The 27,761-nt window shown below is 35.5% G+C and overlaps 1 protein-coding gene across 1 annotated transcript in view; it reads right to left on the reverse strand.

Moving 5' to 3' along the window:
- LOC129227327 (scoloptoxin SSD20-like) overlaps positions 1–27,761 on the reverse strand; it is an 87,838-nt gene that overhangs the window by 56,572 nt on the left and 3,505 nt on the right. Inside the window, 1 exon segment of the mRNA XM_054861871.1 lies at positions 25,026–25,321. Within this exon segment, the coding sequence (XP_054717846.1) occupies positions 25,026–25,321 (296 nt within the window).

Here is a 27,761-nt window from a genome sequence, read left to right on the forward strand (position 1 = left end):
GAATAAAAAAAGTACAAACAGTTAGAGAACGGGATTTAAAACTTAAAACTGTCAGATAAAATTATGCCTGTAATTGTTTATCTTGCTGGTTATCGGTCCACATCAAAATTTGACAGTACATTTTAATGTAAATGATATCTTAATGCACCAGCAAGTTCGATGAGGATTAAAATTTCTATCACATAAAATACCCATCGAATTAATATATTTCTAAATGACTAGTGCAAATTAATAAATCACAGCATTTCTTATGCATCCCACACAAAAATTGAGAGAAAATTAAAAACTCTAACGAAATAAAAAAAAACTTTTTTTTTTTGCACTAACTTTCCTTTTTAGAAATTTTGTAGTCGAACCTCTAGATATATATTCCAAGAATTGTGTTTAATTTTTTTCCTTTAACTTTCAATGTGATAAAAAAAAAATTTCTACCTGAATTTCTGCTGATTAATGTCAATTTATCATTTCTAACAATAATAAGTTATTTTATATGGTTCTAATGTTTTTTCTCCAATATTATGAATAACAACAAGAACATTAAATCCTAATCTCAGTATTAAAATATATATATGTACACGCATGTTATTAAAAAACTTACACTTAATTATATTATTGAACATGACAATAATAAACAAAGCCTAATAAAACATGAAAATATGTTTTTTTTTTTTAATTTCAATAAAAAAAAACATTAATTGATTATAGAAATAATCTTTAGAATTAAAAACCATTTTTTACATTAAAACTTTTTGGTTTTAAAATTTATTTCAGGTGAAAATTTTCCAAAGTTCAAACATATTTTTTTGGTGCCTATCCTTATTATTTATTTTTTTTAAAGGAAAAAATTATGGACTTTCTTTTCAATCTAATTGTATTGCGCATAAAGAGAGAATAGCTTTTTTTTTCATTAATCTTTTCAGTATTGCTGATTTGTATGCTCGAATTTAAAAGCAATTTTGCTCAAGTATAGTGAAAAAAGAAAGCTTTTAAAAACGCCCCTTGAAACGGATTTGTTAAATTGATTGACAGCTCATTTGTTCATTTTTTCATTGTTCATGGCAACAATTTAAAGCGGAACTATTTTAAATTCATAATTACTATTTTTTTTCATTGTTTTTGACAACAATCAAAAACTGGAAGCAAAACTCAGGATTATGACAGATAATGCAAGCTAAGAAATAGTCTTTAAATAAATAAATAAATAAAAACATTGAGCGTACATTATACTGCTATTTTTTTAGGCAATGCATACATAGTAAAACCATTCATTAAATTCCTTCATGGAAAAAAAAAGAAAAAAGGTAAGTAACACTTTTTGAAGCGAATAAGTACACTAATTTTGAATTTTACTTGAGTTGAAAACTTGCTTCCTTTAATGAATTAATACTTTTTTCCTTCTTATTATCGTTAAACTAAGTAGAAGGAAAAAACTTAGAAATAAGGGATTTGGCAAAATATATAAACATCGGCGATTCTAAAAACCTACTTGTATAACATTCCCAGGAAAAGTTGTAAAGGAATCAACTATGATCGCAAGAGGCGATCGGCCTAACTGAGTGAATCGTGCTTTCGTCGTCCGCCAGTCCTTGGGTCGCCAAGTTTTGTCGCCAACTTAGCGACAAATTTGGCGATTTTTTTTTTTTAATATGGTTTCAATTTGGCCATTGTTGGTGATATTTAGAGAGAAACTATTGAATCACATTAAAATTGCCAATAATGGGAAAATGACATTAAGTTGGAGTAAAAGGAAGTCATGTGATGCACACATCAGCTCGTTTTCAATAAGGTTCTAAGGGGCACCAGCAGAGTCGCATCTTCAAAGAATATTACTGATCCAATAAAACATTTCGAATGTATGTAAGTATGTTGTGCAGAGAGATCACCTGCAATTTTTAAAATCAACGAAATCGTTCAAATGAACGAGTTGAATGAACGGATCAAATGAATGAACGGATCCTCTGAGGAACGGATCATAGAAAGAACATTGCCCACCTCTAATTCGTAATACTTTGGAAAAACACCCTGTGTTTATCAATAGATTCCGATTCTTTAGCCCATGACAGATTTTCTGTTATGTAAACAGAAAGACACATTTATTGTCATTTGAACAGTTACCATGAAAAAAAATTAACTATTTTTTTTATATACAGTTATACAATTTATTTACATAGTATTCCTCGTATACACTTTTTATGCCTTTTAGAACAGTGTCCCAAATTTGGAGCGTATTTGCAATTTTTCAAATTTATTAATAAATCAATTAAACTGGATTAGTAAAGTGAAAATGAATTTGCACAAATAAGGACAAGTACGTTTAGCCGAGAAGCATGACAAAAATTCAAGTTAATGCTGCTTAGTTAGCGTAGGTAACCGGATTTATTTCTACATTTAAAAATCGCACATTTAAAAATTTAGTTTTGTAGAAATTTCAAAATAATTAAGCTCATTTTTAAGCTGATGCATCAAAGTTTAACTCATATAGCCTGAAAAGATAACCAAAATAAATATGTTCATTTAGTTTGGATCACCATTTATTTCTTACTAATAAAAATTTATTAATTAGTACTATTGGGGTACCTTAGAACAGTTAAAGGTCGAAATTCAGTTCGATAACTGAATTTCAATATTACACGAATCTGTTTTCTGAGGAAAAAACAGATGTTTTGATATGTTTTACGAAGTGTTTGAGGCAAAGTATAAATAACATTTTTTTCACGTATAAACAATAAAAAATAAGTGTTTTTGTGAACACAGGTTACGAGGGGAATCGGGGGAACGGACAAGGGGAATCAAATTGAAAGTAAAATATTTTAAACAAAGCATATCATTTTGCTAAAATGTTTTGAACAGTTAGTTAGGCATATCCTATGCTTTATGTGCTGCCTCTTTACATGTTCCAAGGTTGCACCATATACCCATCATGAGTTTTTGGAACATTTTTCTGTTAAACTTATCTTTAGAATTTTTAATCTGCCCTGGTTTCATAGAGAAAGCTTCAAGTTTCTTTTTACCTTTTATTGCAAAATATTTAGTTTGTTTACAATAATTTCCGTTTTATACGGATTGATGTTTCAATGAATTACTGATTAAAAATCGCCAATAGCACCAAATTGAATCCAGGTTCGAAAAATGACATTTTTCATCAAATTTGTCGCTAACTTGCTGATAAAAAATCTGACGATAGATCGCCAAGTGGTCGCCAAATTGTTACATCACTTAACTTGTATTGAAATTAACATCGATTTGTCTTATAAAAGTTGTGGAAGACCACTTTTGGTGCATAGGAAAGCTACTGAAAAGAAAGGTGCACACTAGTCACTACTACACTACTCAAACTTGACACTACTCAAATTCTACATGCAAAATTTCAACCTTCTACGGCATACCGTTTCTGAGTTATGCGAAATACATACATATGCACATACGCATATACAGACGTCACGAGAAAACTCGTATTAATTAAATAGAGGATGGTCCAAATGAATATTTTAGCTGCTTGTGTACCCATTGGTAGGCACCGAAAAAAACTACTCAACATTCATTTTAGAATGAGCAAAACAGAAATTTAGGTCAAAATTTGAGAGGATCTTCTTTGAATTACAATACATTCTTTACTATGTAAAAGGAAGTGAATTTTATTGCACTTATATTTGCCGCTATAAGAAATTCCCTCACGTTGTTCACATTCTTTTTTTTTTCTGTTGAATACTACGCGTTGGAACTTTGTAACAATTTTCGTTTTTACCCTCTAGGCATGGATTTTGGATTGGTTAATATTACCTCTCCATTGGACATCAACCAGACGTTTCCAGAACCATACCGGCGCAAGTTCTTAACTACTGTATTTGGATCGGTCTTCACCATCTTTTTGGCTCTGATATCGATTTCGGGGAACCTTGCGGTAGTCTTTGCTTCTTGCTGGGACAAAGTGCTGAAAGAACAAACCAGCAACATCCTATTGGTCTATCTTTCACTAACTGATATACTAACTGGGTTCCTGGTCATGATTCCTGGTGCTGTCTCAGTGGCCTTTGATTACTGGCCATTAGGTGACTTTCTGTGCAGACTCCACGCGGGGCTTGCTTACTTTTTCACCTGCTTGTCTTCCGTCATTATTGCTTCCATCAGTCTGGACAGGTCCGTAGCTGTAATGAAACCTCTCCAATACAACGATTGTGTGACAACAAAGAAATTATTACTCCTATGCATTCTTCTATTCTTCTGGAGTGGAACTTTGTTAATCCCAACAGTTGGGTTGGGATACACTAATTACGAATATGCTCAGGCGACGTGCATCGTAGAAAAGACGATGCCTTATATGTCTGTATTCGCAGCATGGTCTTGTACCATTTGCGGCTACATACCGGGATTGATTATGATTGTTTGCAATGTCGTGATAATCCTAGTTGCCCTTAAGCCCAGCCCTCAAACTCTTTTCATAAGACGCAAGAAAGGCGTTGCTTCTAAAACATTCAACATTGATTCCACCACGAATAAGACTACTCTAAGTATCGTCGTAATTGTTATAATATATTTGTCTACTTACTGCTTTCTTGTGATCTCCAAGCATGCTAGATTTGACGACATCGACGGTTCGTCGAATTTCAGTTACCCGGCCGTGCTTATGTCTTATGTTTCCTCAGCAGTAAATCCTTTCATTTATGGAATTCTTAGGAAAGATTATAGACACGCTTACAAGAAAATACCGCGAGTCTTGTACCAAAAGTTTTTCGGATAAGTTAAACTTTAACCAACTGAACGCAAAGGTAGGCATTTGAAATGAGAGTGAAGAAGGCGAAACGGAAATTTGATCGACCAATATTGTGATTACTGTCTGACCACGGATTGTATGGAAAAACAAACAGGCGGAATTGAACGCATCTATTAGTTTTTAGGGATGTAAGCATTTGCATATGCATGTTGCCTCTAAATTAAGCAGTCTCATTCAAATGAGCAGATCACGCGCATCAAATTTTCGCTTTTCTTCTGAATTCAGATAGACTCGTCTTAACTGGACGTTTGCCAATTCCATCCAATCCGTGGTTGGACAGTATGCTAATTTATTAGTATGCTACTATCTAAAGCGCTAGATCGTAGCTTAAGTAGCGACCCTTCAGCAATCTTGCACTGTTAAAAATTCAGGAAACTTTTATGGTAAATATAACTGTAAAATGGAGATTTTACAGTACAGAAAAAAAAATACAGAAAATTGTTCCGAAAAAAGTAAACGATTGCAGCACCAATTGACACACCACGTGACTTACAGTGCTAAGCATTTAACACTGTTATTCCTCTCACTCGATGTGCTCCAACTGTTACGCTGGTCAGCGAAGCCATCTGCCAATACGAAGATCCCGAGATCGAACCGGCTGCTCGCATGACGCTTTTTTTTATCTCTCGTTTATTCTACCTTAAAATTTTACAGTAAAACTGGATTTTACGGTAAAAGTTACTGGCAACTTGGATGCCCGTAACTTTCATAAAATTTCAGGATTTTCTTGATTGTGGATTAACATGGAGTTAATGAGAAAACCCAGTCAAGAAGCAAAAACACGCTATGTTGTAAATCAAAGGAATGACAGTATAGAGGGCGCTGACGGCTCCCGATCTCAGATGTGCGTAGTTACAAAGGTAGAATAGAACTTTGTGTTGTTAAGTGTAGATGTGTTGTGATTGTTGTCTGAAAATAAATATGTTGTTTAGAAATGTGTAAATATTCACTTAAAAGGTAACGAGGCAATTTCGTAGTTGGATTAAACAAGAACTGGATGAATAGTTCAATTTAATATTTGACGCCCGAACGTGGGACTACGAGATTGAAATTCAAATTAGAGAATTTTTAAACTATTTTTCTCTCATGCAACTGCATCTCATCTAACGTTTGGCTGCTCCTGGATCCTCTGAATCAGTTAATTCTATTTTTATTTGCTCAATTTCGAAAAAAATTTCCGATCCCCTGTAACAGACACCGAAAAATCTGATGATACCCAGTAACAGGATGAAGAAAAGATGAGTGATGGACAAAGTTTCTTTTTCTCTTCAAAATGTGCAAAAGTTCTTTAACCAGAGCCTTATTTAATTCAAATGAACAAGAAACACCAGCTGACTTCGTGGTAGCTGTTCATAACCTTCCACCACTGTCTTGTAAATACCAACTGGCTCATAAAATTCACTCTGAGAAACACTAGATGGTTGCAACGTATTCATGGGCCACAGCATCATCAGTTTTACCCGCCGAATTCTCATTACAGTCGACTCCCGCTCCCGCTACAACGCAATTCGACTTAAGCAAAATGACTGTAACGCGATTTTTTACGAGTAACGAATTTATAGCTAACGCGAATTCTTCGTCCACAATACAAATTGTTTTTGAAGAAAGTATCGGCTGGCTAATAGATACTAATTTCGTGAATATTATTACGTCCCTTTAGCATCACAGACAGCGAAAGTTCCCACACCGAACTAGTCTACAAATCGCGCTATTAGTGAATCAAATAACCACTCAGTGTCTTTCATTATTTTTTCATTCTAAATATTAAAGTTGATGAAATATAATGTATTTTAATGCGCTGTTTCATCTAAAGTTTGAAGATGGGAGGAAAAAGAAAGTTTTTCTGCCAAGAAAAAAGGGGTTAATAGTTTCGGTATGCTTGAACAACTACCAAACGTCGACGGTTTCACGACACAAATACGAGTGAATCTACCATACATACAATTACAAAGTCAAAACAAAAAGATATCCGTAAAAGTTCAGAACTTAGTTTCAATATTGAAGCGTGCACAGCAATGTCTAAGCAAAGTAAATACTGTAACGGATTCGGTGCGACTTCCACTTTCTTGAAATGAAAACACAGTTCTTGATAAAAACACAGGAAATTTATTTACACTATGTACAGGAAAGATCTTCAACAACTGCTAGATTATTCATCAGCAATTAAGCAATTATCACACAACACCGTAAACTCAACGTTTACACACGTATTTACTTCCAAATACGAAAACAACACAGCGAAATGCCTCGCTATAAACAGAGCTAATACACACTCTCAGTTCGGAATCCTCAATCGAAACTCACTGTTTATCCATCGCTAACGGCTTAAATACACCGAAAAGAAATTTCTCAAATATTCCACACGCTTCTGTAAAGTAGTAGACCGTTATCAAATTTTATCAATGAACAAAAAGGAAATAGGGGTCGTATACTTTAGCCATATGAAAAAGGGGATGTATATTCATTACGGGAAACTATTTACAGGTTACGTTCCTACAATAATTACTATTTACAGAATTTGTAACAATACTATTATGAAAATGGAAGCTGCCCTTGTGCTGTTGCCATAAATGGAAACGTTACAGAAGAAAAGACAAAGCAACCGGTATTTCAAAATGTATTAGATAACAATCTGATCATGGAGCATAAATCATCATCTGCATTTTTTACCGCATGAATATTATTACTGTATCTACTGTACAGTACTGTTATAGTGCAGCATGTTATTATTACTACACGCTGTGCGGACCGCGTTTTATTTAAGTGATCACTGATTTTGTGCATCTTAAAGTATTTCATGTTGATTAAAACAGCTTTTTTTAATTTTTCAAATACAATAAAAGCTTAGTTCTTTCTGTAAGAAACTGTAATGAATAATTGAGGAATGCTTTAAAGCAGTTTGAGGGGTGTTTATAAATGTTTAAAAGTATTTGTGTGGTATGTTTCTAAAAAAATTATATACGTACATTCTACCACAACGCGAAATTTCGACTTACGCGAGTAGTCTTGGAACGCATCCCTTGCGTAAGTCGGGACTCGACTGTATTTGAATCCAAACTTATGACTGTCTGGCTCTGACTGGGACCCTTGTCTGTTACTGGTGTCGTTACCAGGGGCATGCACATGAGCGGGGGGGGGGGAGAAGGGACACTTGTTGGCCTGGGAACGAGCCTGAAGGGGGCCCACTATTTTAAAATTTAGGCGTAAAGTATTGGGGTTAACAACATGGAGGGGTGCCCGGAAAAGTCATTTGTGACGGGCCCCAAAATTTCTGTGACGCCTCTGGCCGTTACCCTAAAATTTTAGCAACTGAATTAAAAATGTGAGGAATTAATAACTTTTAAGTTATAGTCAAAACTAATATAAAAAATAATGATTTGTTCTATAAATTGTCATTATAGTACGCTAATTACTTCAAGACAAAAAGTCAAGAAAGGAGCAAACGGTCTAATCTTGTGCAAATGAAGGCTTCTTCCTTTTCAGTACAGCGTTTACAGACTTTCAGGGCAGACAGAGTAGACGACGGGAAATCACGTAGAAATGCGTGGTCGGAAACGCTTTCCTGACGCGATAGTGACGACACAAAGCACAAACAAGACACGAATAAGAGGAGAAAGCATGTTCATTATTTTTAATACAATAAAAAAACGCGGTTTTTGTTACAGCGGGAAGTCCGGAACACGCCCGGTATTTACGTTAACGTTCAATATTCGATGCGCCGGAGATTGGAGGCACGCAACCCGGCCCGGGGTGGTCGTAATTTCGAACACATACTTTGATGACGATCGTTGGCTCCTTAATGTTCTTTTTTTAAAAAGTTTTTTGCTGCATTAAAAATAATAAACATGTTTTCTCCTCTTATTTGTGTCCTGTCTTTCTTTTGCTTTGTATCGTCACTATCGCGTCAGGAAAGCGTTTCAGACCATGCATTGCTATGTGATTTCCCATTTTCTAAGTGTACTCTATCTGCCCTGAAAGTCTGTAAACGCTGTATTGATACACCCTGTGTAGGTAGATAGGGAGATTGACAGAAAAGCGTATCGATGGATAAATAAGTAGATAACTAGATACATAGGTATATAGATAGATGGATAGATAGGTAAATAGATAGGTTTCATAGATGTGTAGATAGATAGATAGATAGATTTGTAGATAACCAGGCAAGTAGATTCGTAGATAAACAGATAGATATAGGAAGGTAGATAGATAGGTAAATAGACTGGTAGATAGATAGATAGAAAGGTAGATAGATAGACAGGTAGAAAAATTGATAGATAGACAGGTAGATAAATTGATAGATAGATAGATAGATAGAGGTAGAAAGATAGATAAATAGATAGATAGATAGATAAATACATATAGGTAGGTAGACCGAAAAATGGATAAATAGACAGATAGATAGGAAGATAGATAGATAGATAGAAAAGACCGATAGATAGTGAACCAACGCTCGGACATGTTGGGACATAGCAATGGTCAAAGAACCGAACAAGGTTAAGTTACACGTAAAATAGGGAAGTATTCGATTTTCTAATTTTATTTTTATATGATAGAGTAACATACATGAATATCATCTGCGAAAAATTTTTTACGATACGACTAATACTTTTTTTTAAAATGATTTTTTAAAGTTCACGCGCGAGTGACGTCATTTGCTTGTTAACGAAATCAGTCCTTTGACTGACGTCACTGCCGCGCTGCGAGGCGGCGGGGTTGGCTAGGACAAAGAAGTGCTTGGCGATCTTTGGGGGAAAAGCGCGGGAAAACAAGAGCCTTCTAACAGCAGCGCGCATAAAAGGCTAGTGAAAATCCTTTGCTGTCTGTAGGGTTTAATGCATTCTGCAATTGTTTTTAATTTGATTTTCTTTGTCATGGCTTGTAGAATCAATTACAAGTATTGCTTCGTTGCTGGACGAGTATCTACATCTAAAAAAACTCCTCACAAGCGATTTGTTATTGTTCCGTCCCAGCAGGATCTTCGAAAGAAGTGTTTTCAAGTGTGTTTATTAATTAAAATTTGAAAATGAAAATTTGCACTGCATTTTAATTAAAAACTATGTCAAGTGAGAAATACAGTTTGAAATATATGTTCACAACTGTTCATAAATAAATGTTTAATAAGCATATGAGATATTTTTTAAAAAATGCAAGTAATCAAAGGAATTTAAACCCTGCACAATAAACTTAAATAGAAAGTAATAGATGCATTACTATTTCCATTTTAATAACAATGCAAAAACTAATAATACTTTCTTTTTAACATTCAAACTATCTTCAAATTTTAACTATTTCAAATTGATAATTTGAAAATACATTTTCAGTTTATCACCAGAAGCGTTTCTATATATACAAGACTTTTCTCACATGCAAAAAGGTACTTATTTTATGAAATGAACACCATTTTCAAATTTATTATTTTTATCAAAAGAGCAAAAAAAATATTTTTCCTTTTTTTGCTAAGTTGCACAAAAACTCAAGGATAATAAACATGTATTAATGGATTTAAAACAATTTTCCACAAAAAAAAAAGCAGATCAACTTTTATCGTCAACAAAGCGAAAAATTTTCATGCAAAAACTGCTCTAAAACTTAGTACTGGAATCACTTGCAGTAGGGTTGTTACAAAATGCGCGCCTCATTAAAAGCCGCCAAGTAAGAACTGGAATAGCGCTCTTACATTGTAATTTATATATTCAGATAAAATAACCATCGACACACAAATGGAAATGATCAATCTTGATAAGGGAAACTAATGCGAGTAATATGAACTGCAAACATAGACGGATATGTACGTACAATTTTAAAGAATAACAATGGCGAAACTTTGTTGTTTCACTCCCCGTACTTCTAGGACATTATAAATCTCTCGTCCTTTCGAAAAAAGTGAAACACCGTGAATGACTTTACTTGAGGAAGGTTATTGGATTGACCTTTCGTGAATCCTAGCTCCATGATGGAAAAAAATGCTGGTCAAAGGCTTTAAAAAGGCTGAAAAAGACAGTGCTATTCACCTCCTGGTAGGCGCAACACGGCATGGAAATGGAGCTCCGATCTGAACAGGGAAATGACGTCAGCTGCTGACGTTTTAGGCCACACCTCTTTTTTGCGCATCGCTCTTTAAAAAATTCATAAAAAATCAATCGTGGGTTTTAAAAATCCGGCCATGGTGAATTTTTGTGTTTTGTAAGCCTGTCAACAATGTGCAATAGTTAATATAGGAATATTTGATAGGTTGATACTTCCCTCCAAAGCTGGTTAATGAATGAAAATGGAGATAGGTTCAAAACTTAATATTGCTACAGTACTCGTAACTGTGAGAACTGGCTCCTCACGTTACTTTCAGTGTTTAGCATTTCTCGATATTTTGACTTAAGTAGTATTCTAATTCTGAAAATTCAGATTCAGAGTGGATCAGCGAGACTCTAAAACCTTCAAGGGGGGAGGGGGTGTTGATGTGCTGAAATTATTTACATGTAACTACAATTTTTTAAAAAATATTGCTACTCTTACTTTTTGAATTTATGCTTCTTTTCGCACGTTTTGCGGCCCGAGTTAATTGAAAAAAAAAAAGTGATTAAAAAAAAAAAAAAAAACGTTCCACCTTCTACCTACATTGCGCATGCCTAGAGCTTTGTTTATGCACAGTAGTTTATTAATTAATCTAAATCGAAACCTCAATTACGCAACTGGCTAGTGTTTTCGGTTCTTAATTGATAGGTTGATGGTTCAAGATTACCCGGTGATTGAATTGTCTTACAGTAGTAGTCATGGTACTGTCCAACCACGGATTGTATGGAATTTTCAAACGTCCAGATGAGACGAATCTATCTGAATGAGGCGGAAAAGTAAAAATTTGATGCGTGTATTCCGCTCATTTGAATGAGACTCTGCTTCTGCAAAAGCTGACATCGCTAAAAATAATAGATTTGTCCATTTCCGGCTGTAAAACGGATGTTTGTCTTTCCATGCAATCCGTGGTCAGACAGTAATGGCCAACAGAAACTATGATTTTACTGAGGCTTAGTTAAAGGATGTTGCATGATTGTGTAGGATGTAATAAATAATTTTGATATAGGTATCTCTGCCTCTATATATTGAAAAAAGTAACGTCAAAGAGATTGTGAAAGGAAGTCTGTGGCGGGCCTGCGGCAAGGAGACCCCATAGCATCTACAACCTTGAAATTTAGTACAAAATTACTTCTAGTTCCGGGGGGTTGCACCTGGAGTTTTTTGTTCTTAATTTTGAATTAATTTCTTTATAATTAATTTTTTAAGCTTAAATTTCCTGTAAATTGCCTATTTAAGGGTTGAAAGATTTCCCACACTCCTTAACATTAAATATCGTTCGAAAGACATTTCCTTTCTGCGTCAAGAATGTTCCAACTTTCTCAATTAATTAGAACAACATTTATCAGGGTTTCTATTTTAGCGGAAAATCCTAGGCTAACTCAATTCAAGACCTTATAGCGTAAGAGCAAAATATGTTACTAGAGACCACGAATTTGAAAGCGACTTTTCAAACGTACAAAGCTGTCGTTTTACAATACTCAGCAGCCCATTAGCACTTCTAACTCTGCAAGTTAGTAGAAATTAGTTTAAAACCCGGGAAAGGGGTAATTTTATTTCCAAACGGAACTCGTAACGCGCTTTTAATCTTATTCTTTCTAATTGACAATTTAAATCCTTGCGAATCAAGTATTGAACTTCATCGAGCAGACAGCTCCTAACTAACATTTAATTCAATTTGTTGTTTCAATATACCTTCTACATTTTTGGCTTATGTTATTCAATAACCCTTAGCAAAAGCATAGCTTCTGTCGGCTAGACCTGCAGCTGCCACCTTTTTTCTTCTTTTTTAGATTTAAAAACGAAACACTCACCCATAAGGTTTTTCTACGCTTCCCTACACATAAAATAAACTCCGAAATGTCATTGATTATTTCCGTGGAATGTTTTCGGATTTCACCTATTTCCTGTGAAAATTAAGTATCTTTGTCAGAAAGTTTCCTGAATTGCTACGAGTTGCACGAAGCCAGACTTCTCACTGTTAAGAAAAGTATTTTTAACCACCAGTTTAAACATTAACTGATTGTGTTTATTAAATCTATCAGCTGCAATTTGTTAACGGTTCGCGCAGATTGATTGAGCTCCTAATGACAGCAAATAGGTCTCTGGAGCCCGTATCTCTGCAAGAATCCAGATTGATTAAGCTCCTAATAACAGCAAATAGGTTTCTGTATTCAGTAGCACTGCAAGAATTGCAAGCAAGTGAGATGCCTAGTACTAAATTGCTTTAACCATGGTTGCAATTATGCTTTTTAGCAGTGTTGGGCATTAATCAACTGAATCCTCTATCGACTAAAGTAATCCGACTCCCATTTAGTTTAGACTAATATTTTAAAAATTTAATTCAATTGCAGACGAAGATTAACGTTAGTTTAAACTAACTCGTTAGTTGACTAAAAAAACTAATTTAGTTCAGATTGATTTAGTTCAGATTAAATTAATCAGATTGAATTTAGTCAAACTAATTTAATCAGATTGATTTAGTCAACTAAAGTAATCAGATTAAATTTCGTCAGATTAAAATTTATACTAAATCTAATCAGATTGAAAAATGTTAAAACTACAGATTGCGTTTGGATTCATTAAGGGGTTCCTTTCTCTTCTCCCCCCCCCCCCAATGAATATTGAGTAGCTCCTAATGTGTTACGGGGGGGACATTGGGGGTTGGGGGACTGCCCCCTTACCGATTTAAGACCTTAAAAAATCAATAATATTTAAAAACACCCCCTTTGAAGTGACGCAGTTTGCGACATGACCCACACTACCCCCCCCCCCCTCATTTGGTACACAATACTGCTTTTGGTCTTCCTTATCTTTATCTTCTTTACTAATAATAAAGCTGAAAGTCTCTCTGTCCGGGAGGATGTCTGGATCTCTCTGACGCGCATAGCTCCTAGACCGTTCGGCCGATTTTCATGAAATTTGGCACAAAGTTAGTTTGTAGCATGGGGATGTGCACCTCGAAGCGATTTTTCAAAAATTCCATTTTTTTGAATTTTCTATTAAAATTTTAAGGCCTTTTTCACATAATCTTTACTAATAATAAAGCTGAAATTCTCTCTGTCCGGAGGATGTCTGGATGTCTGTAGGATGTGCCTGGATGTCTGGATCTCTGTGACGCGCATAGCGCCTAGACCGTTCGGCCGATTTTCATGAAATTTGGCACAAAGTTAGTTTGTTGCATAGTGGTGTGCACCTCGAAGCGATTTTTCGAAAATTCGATTTTGTTCTTTTTCTATTCCAATTTTAAGCCCATTTTTCACAGAAATTTAATAAAATGGGAAAGAATTTGTTCAGAAAATTATCTTTCCTTATCTTTCTTTTCTTTACTTCTTTATCTTTCTCCTTTTTTTTTCTTTTTAAATAACAAACCTGAAAGTCTCTCTGTATGGATGTTTAGATCTCTGTGACGCGCATAGCGCCTAGACCGTTCAGCCGATTTTCATGAAATTTGACACACAATTAGTTTGAAGCATGGGGGTGTGCACCTCGAAGCGATTTTTCGAAAATTCCATTTTATTAATTTTCTATTAAAATTTTAAGCCCTTTTTCACAATCTTTAATAATAATAAAGCTGAAAGTCTCTCTGTCTGGAGGATGTCTGGATGTCTGAATCTCTGTGACGCGCATAGCGCTTAGACTGTTCGGCCCGATTTTCATGAAATTTGGCAAAGTTAGTTTATCATGGGGGTGTGCACCTCGAAGCGATTTTTCGAAAATTCGATGTGGTTATTTTTCTATTCCGATTTTAGGAACAAAATTATCATAAGATGGACGAGATTACCATAACGTGGAACCATAACTTGGGCATAAGCCAAGTGGCGATAAAATTCACCATACATTATTTGTAAATATACAGGCGGACCAAAAGACCTTTTCATTTTCTATTACGGGCAAAGCCGTGCGGGTACCACTAGTACTGGAATAAAGGCTTGATTTTTTTCATATCCAGATAGCCGATGCATATTCCCTATTGCAGTTACTTATATGAGGGGATGCCCCCCTCTCAAAAAGAAATTCACTCCACTCAAATTATGGGGGGTGGTTAAAAACGCGAAAATTTTCCAAAAGCAAACCTTAAAATTTTGAAGTCTGCGCCACCCGCCCCACTAATTCCCCCCCCCCCCCCGTAGGCCACACCACTTCTGATCTTATTTGAATAAAATGCTTGAATTTTTTTCTCCAGATGGCCGATGCTTGTTCTGTTTCAAAGTAACTTACTTAAGGGGATAGACCGCCTTAGATTGAACCCCCCTCAAATTACGGGGGAAGGGGGCTCCCCTCCAAAAAACATAAGTACAAATTTTTTTGAAAAATAAGCGCTAAAAATTTTAAGCTTGGACCAACCTCTCCACTGACCACGCCCCCCCCCCGCCCGTAGACCACACTGCTTCTGGTTTTATTGGAATAAAATGTTTGATTTTTTTAAATCCAGATGGCTGATGCATGGTCTGTTTCTGAGTAACTTACGTAAGGGGATACCCCCTCCTTAAATAAGAAAGTCCCTCATATTCTGGGGGGCTCCCCCACCTTCAAAAAACCTATTAAAACACGAAAATTTTTCAAAAACAAACCTTACAAATTTGAAGTCGGCGCCACGGACCCCGTTAGTCTGGATCACCGGATAATCCGGCTCGATCGATTTGACCGATTTCCCTTTACATTTAAAGAGCGATCGTCAAAATTCCATAATAATTATTTATTTAACCCTCTCACGGCAAGACCGTGTTATGTCGTTGATTGAGTTCCCTTTTCTTCGCAATGCAACTTTTGAATCAATTTGTTTTACTCGATAGGGAAAAAATTGAACTGTCACAGGAGAAGATTACAGACTTTGTAATAACAAAGTAGACATGTTTACTGTTTATTTGTAATTCTATGTGTTTCCTTTTAAGGTGATTTTCAGTGAGTATGTTTTAATTTGTTTTGTTTTTTTCATTCTCCGGATTTTCGATATTCCGGATTGGGTCGGATTCCAATTAATTCAAATTATCGAGGTTCTACAGTAATGCCCCCCCCCCCAAAAAAAAAAATTCAAAAAGATTATTACATTTTCTCATGGTTTCGATATTTTTTTGTATTTTTCAAGCAAACGTTCAAAATTTTCCCCGCGGTGTGGGGGGGGGGTCCTGACCTTCATGACCCCTCTTTGTATCTGCAATTGACATACACTTGGACATAAAAATATACATCTGTACACCAATATACTCGGGATAACAAGTTACACTTATATACTCGTATATACACGTATTTACTTGTGTTTGCACGTACTTTGATGTACATACACGTGGCAAATACAAAATTAGTGTGTAAACGTATATACTCGGATTAACACGTTTACATACGTGTATACACGCACATACTCGTATATTCACGTACTTACTCGTATATACACGCATTAACTCGTATATGCATCATAAATATGTATTTTAACTTACAAATACAAATGTACGTCTGTACACGAGTATACTCGGGTTAAACAAGTATCTACACGCATATTCTCGTCTGTACACGTACATACTCGAAAATACAAGTATTTTTTCTTATATGCACGCATGAATATATATATACACGTTTAAAAGCTAATTTACCTCTGTACACGAGTACACTTGGGGTAACACGTATCTATACGCATATTCTCGTGTGTACAAGTACACACTTATATACACGTATTTACTCGTGTAAAAATGCATAAATATGCATATACACGTAGAAATACAAATGTACCATTGTACACGAGTATACTCCGATTAAACACGTGTCTTTACGTCTTTTCTCGTGTGGAATCGCACTTACTCGTTTGTACACGTATTTTCTCGTATATGCATGCATAAATATGTATATAAACGTTTAAATACAAATCTACCTTTGTACGCGAGTTTAGTCGGGTTAACACGTATCCATACACAAATTCTAGTATGTACACGAACATACTCGTATATATAAGTATTTAATCGTGTTTGCACACATAAATAAGTACACAGGATGTATCAGTACAGCGTTTACATACTTTCAGGGCAGATACAGTGCACCTAGACGCGATAGTGACGACACAAAGCGTAAGACAGGGCACGATTAAGAGGAGAAAACATGTTTATTATTTTTAATGCAACAAAAATACTGGTAAGATTTGTCTGGTGCATACAACAGATGTTGCTACGTAAACCGAAGCATCAGATGACGGTGCATGCGCACACGTGGTTTTTGTTCCACCAGGAAGTCCGGGACCCGCCCGGTATTTTTGCTAAATTTCGATATTACAGGCGGGGTCGTAATTTCAAACACCTTCTTTGATGATGATCGTTGGCCCCTTAATTTTCTTTTTCCTTAGTTTTTTGCTGTACTAAATATTCTGAACATGTTTTCTTTTCTTATTCGTGTTTTGGGTGATTGGTGTTGTCACTACCGCGCCAGGAAAGTGTTTCCGACCATGCATTGCTATGTGTTTCCCCTCGTCTAGGTGTACTCTATCTGCCCTGAAAGTCTGTAAACGCTGTAGTGATAAACATTGTGTACACTTAGAAGTTTGAATATAAATCCGTGCACTAATAGACTCGGGAAATACGTATTTATACGTAAAATTTCGTGTTTACACTTACGAACTCGTATATACACGTATTTACTTCTGTTTGCACGTAGAGATGCAAAATTTCTGTAGATACGAATGTACTCAGGTTAACACTTACAGCTCCGTATATACACGTACACACTCGTATATACACGTACTTACTCGTATATACACGTACTAACTCGTGTATGCACGCATAAATATGTATTTTAACCAAAAATACAAATGTACCTCTCTACTCGAGTATACTCGGGTTAAACACGTATCTATACGCATATTCTTGTGTGTGCACGTACATACACGTATATACTTGTATTTTCTCATGTATGCACGCATAAAAATGTATATGCAATCTTAAATACAAATGTACCTCTACACACGAGTATACTCGGTGTAACATTTATCTATACGCATATTCTCGTGTAAATACAACGACCTCTACACACGAGTATACTCGGTGTAACATTTATCTATACGCATATACTCGTGTGAATACGTACATAATCGTATTCTCTTATATGCACGCATAAATATGTATATACAAAGCAAATTTCTCTGTACACGAGTATATTCGGGGTAACAAGTATCTATACACATATTCTCTTGTGTGTTCACGTACATACTCGTTTATACACGCATTTATTTATGTATAAACGCACAAATATGCATATACACCTAGAAATACAAATGTACCATTGTACACGAGTATACTCGGGCTAAAAAAAGAACCTAGAAATCTATTCTCGCTTGTACACGAACTTACTTGAATATACACGTATTTTCTCGTATATGCATGCATAAATATGTATATATACGTTTAAATACAAATTTACCTCTGTTCACGAGTATACTCGGATTAACACGTATCCATACGTATATTCCTTTGTGTACACGTATATACTCGTGTATACATGTATTTACTCGTGTATGCACAAATAAATTTGTACATACATTTAGAAATTAAACATATCTCCGTGCACGAATATACTCGGGATAACACGTATTTATACGTATAAACTCGTGTTTACAAATATGTATCGTATATGCACATATTTACTTGTGTTCACACGTACTTGTAGGTATATACACGTAGAAATACAAAATTCCTGTATACACGAATATCGTCGAGTCAACACGTATATACACGTATATGCACAAAAATACTCGTATATACACGTACTTACTCGTATATACACGTGTAACTCGTGTATGCACACATAAATATGTATTTTAACGTACAAGTACAAATGTACCTCTGTACACGAGTATACTTGGGTTAAACACGTATCTATACGCATATTCTCGTGCGTACATGAACATACTCGTATATACTTGTCTTTTCTCGTATATGCACGCATAAAAGTGCATGTACTAGATTAAATACGAATTCACCTCTGTGCACGAGTATACTCGGGTTAACACGTATCTATATGCATATTCTCGTGTGTACTCGAACATACTTGTATATACACGTACTTTCTCGTATATGCACGCTTAAATATGTATATAAACGTAGAAATACAAATGGACCTCTTTACACGAGTATACTCGGGGTAACACATATCTATACGCATCTTCTCATGTGTACACGTATATACACGTATCTTCGCTTGTGTGCACGCATAAATATGTATATACACAATTAAAAGCAAATTTACCTCTGTACACGAGTATACTCGGGGTAACACGTATCTATACGCATAATCGTGTGTACACGTACTTACTCGTATATACACGTATTTACTCGTTTATAAACGCATAAATATGCTCATACACGTAGAAATACAAATGTGCCATGTTACACGAGTATACTCGGGTTAAACACGTATCTATAAGACTATTATCATGTGTGCACGTACTTATTCGTATATGCACGTATTTTCTCGTATATGCATGCATCGATATGTAAATACACGTTTAAATAGAAATTTACCTCTGTACACGAGTATACTCGGGGTAACACGTATGTATAAGTATATTCTCGTGTGTACATGAACATACTTGTATATACACGTACCTTCTCGTATATGCACGCTTAAATATGTATATAAACGTAGGAATACAAATGTACCTCTTTACACGAGTATACTCGGAGTAACACGTATCTATACGCATATTCTCATGTGTACACGTATATACACGTATCTTAGCTTGTGTGTACGCATAAATATGTATATACACAATTAAAAGCAAATTTACCTCTGTACACGAGTATACTCGGGGTAACACGTATCTAAACGCATAATCGTGTGTACACGTACATACTCGTATATACACGTATTTACTCGCTTATAAACGCATAAATATGCACATACACGTAGAAATACAAATGTGCCATCTTACACGAGTATACTCGGGTTAAACACGTATCTATAAGCCTATTGTCGTGTGTGCCCGTACTTACTCGTATATACACGTATTTTCTCGTATATGCCTGCATAAATATGTATATACACGTTTAAATAGAAATGTACCTCTTTACACGAGTATATTCGGGGTAACACATATCTATAAGCATATTCTCGTGTGTGCACGAACATACTTGTATATACACGTACTTTCTCGTATACGCACGCTGGAATATGACGTAGAAATACAAATGTACCTATTTACACGAGTATACTCGGAGTAACACGTATCTAGACGCATATTCTCATGTGTACACGTACATACTCTTATATACACGTACATACTCGTATATACACGTATTTACTGGTGTATGCACACATAAATATGTATATTTACTTAAAATTTCAAATATACCTCCGTACACGAACATACGCGGGATAACACGTTTATATACGTATTGTCACGCACATAGTCGTATATACACGTATTAACTCGTGTATGCTTGCATAAATATGTACATACACGTAGAAATACAAATGTGCCTCTGTTCATGTGACATTTAAATTTTACGAATTTAATCTGAATTAAAAAAGTAATCAAATCAATTTGATTACTTTTAATCTGATTACTTTTAGTCTGACTAAATTCAATCTGATTAATTTAATCTGAACTAAATCAATCTGAACTAAATTAGTTTTTTTGAGCAACTAACGAGTTAGTTTAAACTAACGTTAATCTTCGTCTGCAATTGAATTAAATTTTTAAAATATTAGTCTGAACTAAATGGGAGTCAGATTACTTTAGTCAACTAATCAATCAATTACAAATTTAGTTGATTTTTTTAGTTGATGCCCAACACTGCTTTTTAGCTTTGTTAGTAAATCAGTTAGGTGCCCAGCTATTATTTAAAAATCTCAACAAGTTTTCTCTGTAAGTTCCAAAGACATGACTGACTTAAACCGGAGATACGAGGGGGAACCCAAAAATAACCGGATTTTTGTTCTAAAATATTTATGTATTAGTTTATTCACAAAATTTTTTTTGTCTCCTTTAAAGTGTTCACCCTTAGATGCAATACACTTGTTAATTTTTTTTTTCCACTGTTAGAAGCTCCCCTGGAACTCTCTAACTTTGACCATGTCCAGTGCCCGTTGCGAAGTAGTTTTTACAGCCTCTACATCATCAAAATGCTTCATTTTCAGATTTTTTTCATTCTCGGGAACAGAGAAAGTTCACAGGGGGCTAGGTCTGGCGAATACGGGGGTCGAAGAACGACTGGCCACCCCTGAGAACGGTTAATACACTGTTAAAAATTTTCCGGAAAATTTACGGTAATTGTTACTGGCATCCATGTTGCCAGTAACTATTACCGTAAAAGTCAAATGTTACTATAAAATTTTACGGTTTCCTCCGTAGGCCACAGCAACCAATTGGCGCTGGGATCGCTTATTTCTCCGGTATAAATTACCGTAAAAATCAGCGATGCGTAAGTCCGCCATTTTACAGTAACAATTACCAGAAAATCTTCCTGAATTTTTAACAGTGTAGTAAAGGTTGTGTGTACGGGAGCGTTATCATTGTGAAGGAACCATCCTTCCAATCGCCCTAGCGAGCTCCAACTCACTCTTGTTTCTTCTAAATTTTCGTCAACCGTAAAACGACGACTCTCGTTGATTTTTTGGAAGATTTTTTCAACGTTTTCATCATTTCGAGACGTTGAAGGGCGCTCAGAGCGAGCATGATCTTCAACATTCATACTACCGCTTTTAAAGCGCCCAAACCACTCGAAAACTTACGTGCGGCTCATAGCTTCCATCTCGAAAGCTTGTTGAAACATTTGGTAAGCTAATCCGTTGCCGACTTTTCAAGCAGGAGAAGCAAAATTTCAAGTTTAGTTTGTTCTTTTAAATCTGCCGTGTAATGAGTTCGCAGGCGGAAAGAAACAGCACCTGAGAAAACCAACCCTACGATCAGACGGTATCAATTAAACTGACGCCACTTGCACAGCTGGTTTATGAAGGTCTCTACTTGAGCTATCTAGATAGAGAACACTCTACTACATCTAGAATTGGCATCGCACCATTAGTCCGGTTTCTTTTGGATCCCCCCTCGTATATCTGAATTCATCAGAAAGTTTCCAATGTAATTTCAGGAAGGCCACTGAGTTTTAGCGAGAAACGTTCTTGTTTTTGCGAGATACGTTACTGACATAAATTGTGCACATTAGCTACCCATTATTTTCCAAGAACTTTTCTGAACTGTTTTTACAGTGTAGAGGGCGTGCTCTCTAGGTCGAGAACCCCTGCTCTAATCTAATCTCCCGTGTGCAGGTAAACGGCAGTATTTGTAGAAATGAGTTTTCGAGATATTTGAAGAAATGTGTGGTGAATTTAATACAAACAATAGGAAAATATTGGAATTTGACGTTTCTCCCGCGCTTTTTTTTTCGGCGGAAAACAAATAAGCGAACTTGTACAATAAAGATAACGTACAATAGTTGACAAAAATGCAAAAAAAAAAAAAAAAAAATTGCAGTTACAGCCCTTTACCTGCACCAGTAATGTTCCCATCAATTTTTCTGAGGGTATACTCCCAGTAATCCATTACGCGTAATTTATGTATGTGATCATATACATAGTATCTCATACTAGCATTCCCGTACCTGGCATTGCTCGGGTAATCAATTAGTAGGGGATAACAGTGCTTGGTGTGCCTAGTTAGGAAAATCCCTTTAATAATTACTTATTACCTACAATTTTTTTTAATGTGGGAGGGTCCCGGGGCCCCTGGACTCCTTATATATATGTGCCCTTGTCCTTAACCGATTCTTTAACTGTCATTAAAGATCCTTTTAAAGTATTAATGTTCTTTGCAAACGCAGGCCATCCACATTTTATTGTTATACCTATGTTTAAGCAAGAACTTCTTTGTTTACAACATTTTTTTTTCTGGTGCTAAAACTATTAAGCTGCTTGATGAACTCACTCTGGAGCAAGCTACATTAAATTGTTCGTGTAAACAGTCTTCTCTTAAATAGATCCTTGCTACTTTTAATGTCTTTTCTTGTGACTTATTAACGGTTATTGTAAAGCAAACTTTTACAGGAAACTGCACTCTTCTAAATTCAAAAGGATAGTTTGTTTGTGATGATGTTCTTAAAAACTTCGTTTCCAATGTTGAAAAATATGAAAGCAAGACAGCAACATTATTATTTGACTTGAGAAAAGCCTCGAAGAATCAATCACGTGAGAAATAAAACCAATATTCGGCTATCGGCAAAAAGTTGAGATGAAGTACTTGAATAATGATTTGAATGGAGGAAAGCCTTAGAAAATAAGGGATTTAAATTTCAACGACAGGCTTTAATTTCACAGAAATTAAGGGGTTTTAATTAGTTTCTCCCGAACTAATTGATATTTCGAAAAATTCTTTCTTAGTAGATACTTTCGTAATCATGTGGACATGCCTGCGAAATTTCAAGTCTGAGGTTTCAGCGGTATTGGCTGTGCGTTGATATATATATATACTAGTGAAAATACCCGGCGTTGCCTGGGTCAGTAATAATTAACAGAAAAAATCGTTACTTGCTTTTGTTTTCTGTTTTAAGTGAAAGAATTTAAAACACATCTTTTTGACGTGATTAAAAATCGAGTTTCTTCCTTACCTATAAAACTAAAATAGCAATAAGTATAAAGAACAAAATAGTATTGATTTAGAAACGAAAGCACTACATTTAAGCATATACAAATTTCCAAAACATGAAATTAATCTTCTCATGTTTAAAAAGATTAATCTGTTGATACTTTTTTTTTTTACATGGAGTCTAAAACCTTCTCTGTATGGCTAATGAAGTACGAAGTGATTTAAAAAAAGTAGCTGCGCTCGTAATCCCTTTATACTTGCTTTAGCTATTTTGGGAAATTTCAATCATTGTGGGCTATTGGTGCGATTTTACCGAATTTGCGAGAGTCGTTTTGGGGTACCTTCGATGATTCTCCCCCCTTCTTTCCTTCCTTTGTAAAACGATATGATATTAATTTTCGTTACAGAGATATCGTCGCCAGATTCTGAGATACTTTTGGTCACCATAAAATGGCGCTACACAGTTTCATCCGAAATGTTTCCAAAATAAGTTGTAAAATCTGGTGATTGTTTGAAATTGTGCAAAAAGGAAAATTAATGGGAGTTTTTGTGCTGTTTATGGATTTGCCTAATTTAGCTGCTGGATTATTTAACACAGTAAAAAAAGTCTTTTGAAAATGCTTTGATTGGCGATATTTTGTTTATATGGTGAAAGCTGAGAAACATTATTACGTAGTCTTCGGCTTCAAAAACAGCAACGTTGAAAAAACTGCCAAATGCATCAGCTACGGAAATCTTTCTGCAAAAATTTTGGCGATCTGCTGGTTGATTGGATAATGAGTAAGCGTTCAATCAGCATAAATAATAATAAAAACCATTAATTACATTAAAGTTCCGTTTAAGTGGAAAATGATCAGCCAAATCATGTATTATTTGCCAATCTTGTGCAAAAATCTTACTTCAAGATTTGACTTGAGAAAAGCCTTGAACGGTCACGAAAAGCAAAGATAGTCAACAATACAACAATTGCCGCTGTCGACAGGGAGTTGAGATGATACACTAAATACTGTATTGACTTAAAGGAAAGCCTTCGAACATGGAACTAAAAAGCTCATAACTCGTTTTTTATTCTACTTAGAAATTTCGAACAGGTGCCATCTTCAGCAGAAAAATCAGAGCTTTCGATGGACATATAATGTAAATATGTGCAAGTATTTTTTCATCCCAACATTAGAGAATTTATACAAAAATTGTGTTTTATTGCCCCCCTAAGGGGGTTTTGCCCCCCATAACGCGACGAAAACTACCCTATGTGTTATTCTGATGCATAAGCTATATTATTGTAAAGTTTTATGAAAATCCGTTCAGTAGTTTTTGCGTGAAAGAGTAACAAACATCCATCCATACATCCATACAGACAAACTTTCGCATATATAATAGTAGTAAGATATATATATATATATATATATATATATATATATATATATGTTATCTCAGGACACACACATTGATTTTTATATATTAAGATTATGAAAATTTATGAAGCTGGAGGGTATACGTCATATGTCTAAAAAATATTTGAGATATACGGCGTATATGGAGTATACCCTCTATGGGAACAGCACTGACCTGCACACGGCAGTAATATATGCTCTTATTTTTCATGAACTAACAATATTTATATCTCACCTGTTGCATCTCGGGAGAATCATCATCTTCCATGTACATTCTCTTCGCGTAGGCGAACTTGAATGTCTCCAGCATCCTATGCAAGGCCAACGTCGCCCGATCCCGACTTCCGGTCGCCCCCTCGAGGCTGAAGTCCTCACCGTAACCGTCAAGGACGTGGAGGATGAAGGCGAGGAGGGGTCCGCTCCCTGGAGGAGACACGGAGAACATCGTCATGTTGTCTCGCAACCGGGCGGCAACGACACGACGCCACTCTGGCACGTAATTTCGGAGGTCCGTTTTGTCGATGATGCTTCCTGAAGAAACAAACAGCAGTTTTGAACAGTCGTTTACGAACGTTTCCTCATCAATTAAACTCATACACTGTTAAAAATTCAGGAAGCATTTGTGGTAAGTGTTACTGTAAAGGGGAGTGCTTACAGTACACAACAAGACAAACAGCAGTTGTGATTAGTTATTTACGAACGGTTACTCATCAATTTAATTCATACACTGTTAAAAATTCAGGAAACTTTTACGGTAAATGTTACTGTAAAGTGGAGTGTTTACAGTATACAACAAGACAAACAACAGTTGTGAATAGTTATTTACGAACTGTTCCTCATCAATTTAATTCATACACTGTTAAAAATTCTGGAAACTTTTGTGGTAAATGTTATTGTAAAGTGGAGTGTTTACAGTACACAACAAGACAAACATCAGTTGTGAATAGTTATTTACGAACGGCTCCTCATTAATTTTGTTTATACACTGTTAAAAATTCAGGAAACTTTTGTGGTAAATGTTACTGTAAAGTGGAGTGTTTACAGCACACAACAAGACAAAGAGCAGATGTGAATAGTTATTTACGAACGACTCCTCATCAATTTAGTTTATACACTGTTAAAAATTCAGGAAACTTTTATGGTAAATGTTACTGTAAAGTGGAGTGTTTACAGTATACAACAAGACAAACAACAGTTGTGAATAGCTGTTTACGAACGGTTCCTCATCAATTTAGTTTATACACTGTTAAAAATTCAGGAAATTTTTATGGTAAATGTAACTGTAAAATGGAGTGTTTACAGTACACAACAAGACAAGCAGCAGTTGTGAATAGTTATCTATGAACGGTTCCTCATCAATTAAACTCATACTGCTAAAAATTCAGGAAATTTTTATGGTAAATGTTACTGTAAAATGGAGTGTTTACAGTACACAACAAGACAAGCAGCAGTTGTGAATAGTTATTTACGAACGGTTCCTCATCAATTTAATTTATACACTGTTAAAAAATCAGGAAACTTTTATGGTAAATGTTACTCTAAAATAGAGTGTTTACAGTACAGAAAAACCTTACAGTAAATTGTAGCGAAAAAAAACCGATTGCAATTGCAGCGCCAATTGATACACCATGTAACTTATAGTATAAAGCAGGTAACTGTATTTTTCCTCAGTTGATGTGCTCCGACTTGTATAATGATCAGCAAAGTCGCCTGCCAATACGAAAGTATCGAATTTGAACCTGCAGTTTGCATTTTGCGTTTTTAACTCTCATTTATCATATCGTAAAATTTTACAGGAGAATGGGATTTTATAGTAAAAGTTACCAGCAACATGGATGCCAGTAATTTATACCGTAAAATTTCAGGATTCTTTTTAACAGTGTAGGGAGCCATTTCGTTTCAGTCATAGAGCTTACATACACAGAGTACGTGTTTTTTTATGCGCAAGGCAGAAAGTGGCTGACAACATGAGAAGAAAGTGGTGGTTAAATAAGAAGGGGGGAGGGGGGTTTCAGCTGTCATATTTCCCGCCACATCATGGTGAGAGAATGTGAGCTTGGCTGATAGCTAGGCCTTTGCGCTCACCTAAGAATAGTGGTAACTAGCGGTCTCATGCTTATAGTCACAAAATAAGCTTGTCGTGAGCTCTAGTATTTTTTCCTTACTCTAGGTCGCAACATTATCCGCACGTGACATTTTTAAATTTTTTGCTTTTTATATAATCTACTAGTGGTACCCGCATGGCTTTGCCCGTAATAGAAACTTAAAAGTTCTTTTGGTTCGCCTGTATATTTACAAATAATGTATGGTGAATTTTCTCGCCAATTGGCTTGTGTCCATGTTACGGTTCCACGTAATGATAATTTCGTAATTTACTCGTCCATCTTATGAGAATTTTTTTCTTAAAATTGGAATAGAAAAAGAATCACATCGAATTTTCGAAAAATCGCTTCGAGGTGCACACCCCCATGCTACAAACTAACTTTGTGCCAAATTTCCTGAAAATCGGCCGAACGGTCTAGGCACTATGCGCGTCACAGAGATCCTGACGGACAGAGATCCTGACAGACAGAGGGGCTTTCAGTTTTATTATTAGTAAAGATTATGATTTTTATTTTCTTCTATACCAGAAATGTAGAGTTTTTCAAAAGAAACCTCCTGTGGCTTGAGGAATAAAATTAAGTATTGACCCGTCGCCAATTTTATGCGAAAGAGTAATAAATTTTTACAGAAAAGCTGTGTTGCGGAACACAATACATAGCGCAGTTTCCTAAAAAAAAACATAGAAAACTTGTTAATTTTTTTGATACTGGAAAATCGTATGTCATTGTACGACGGGTGAAAATTGTTTCTACATTTGAACGAAGCAATTGCCTGTTGATATTTTGATAAATGAAATTTTAACCCACTACACCAGTGGATTAACCCTAAACTCCAGTAGATAGTGTTCATTGTTTTTGTTTCCCCATAC

The sequence above is a fragment of the Uloborus diversus genome, chromosome 8 (genome assembly GCF_026930045.1).
Source record: "Uloborus diversus isolate 005 chromosome 8, Udiv.v.3.1, whole genome shotgun sequence".
In the NCBI taxonomy this organism is placed as follows: Eukaryota; Metazoa; Arthropoda; class Arachnida; order Araneae; family Uloboridae; genus Uloborus; species Uloborus diversus.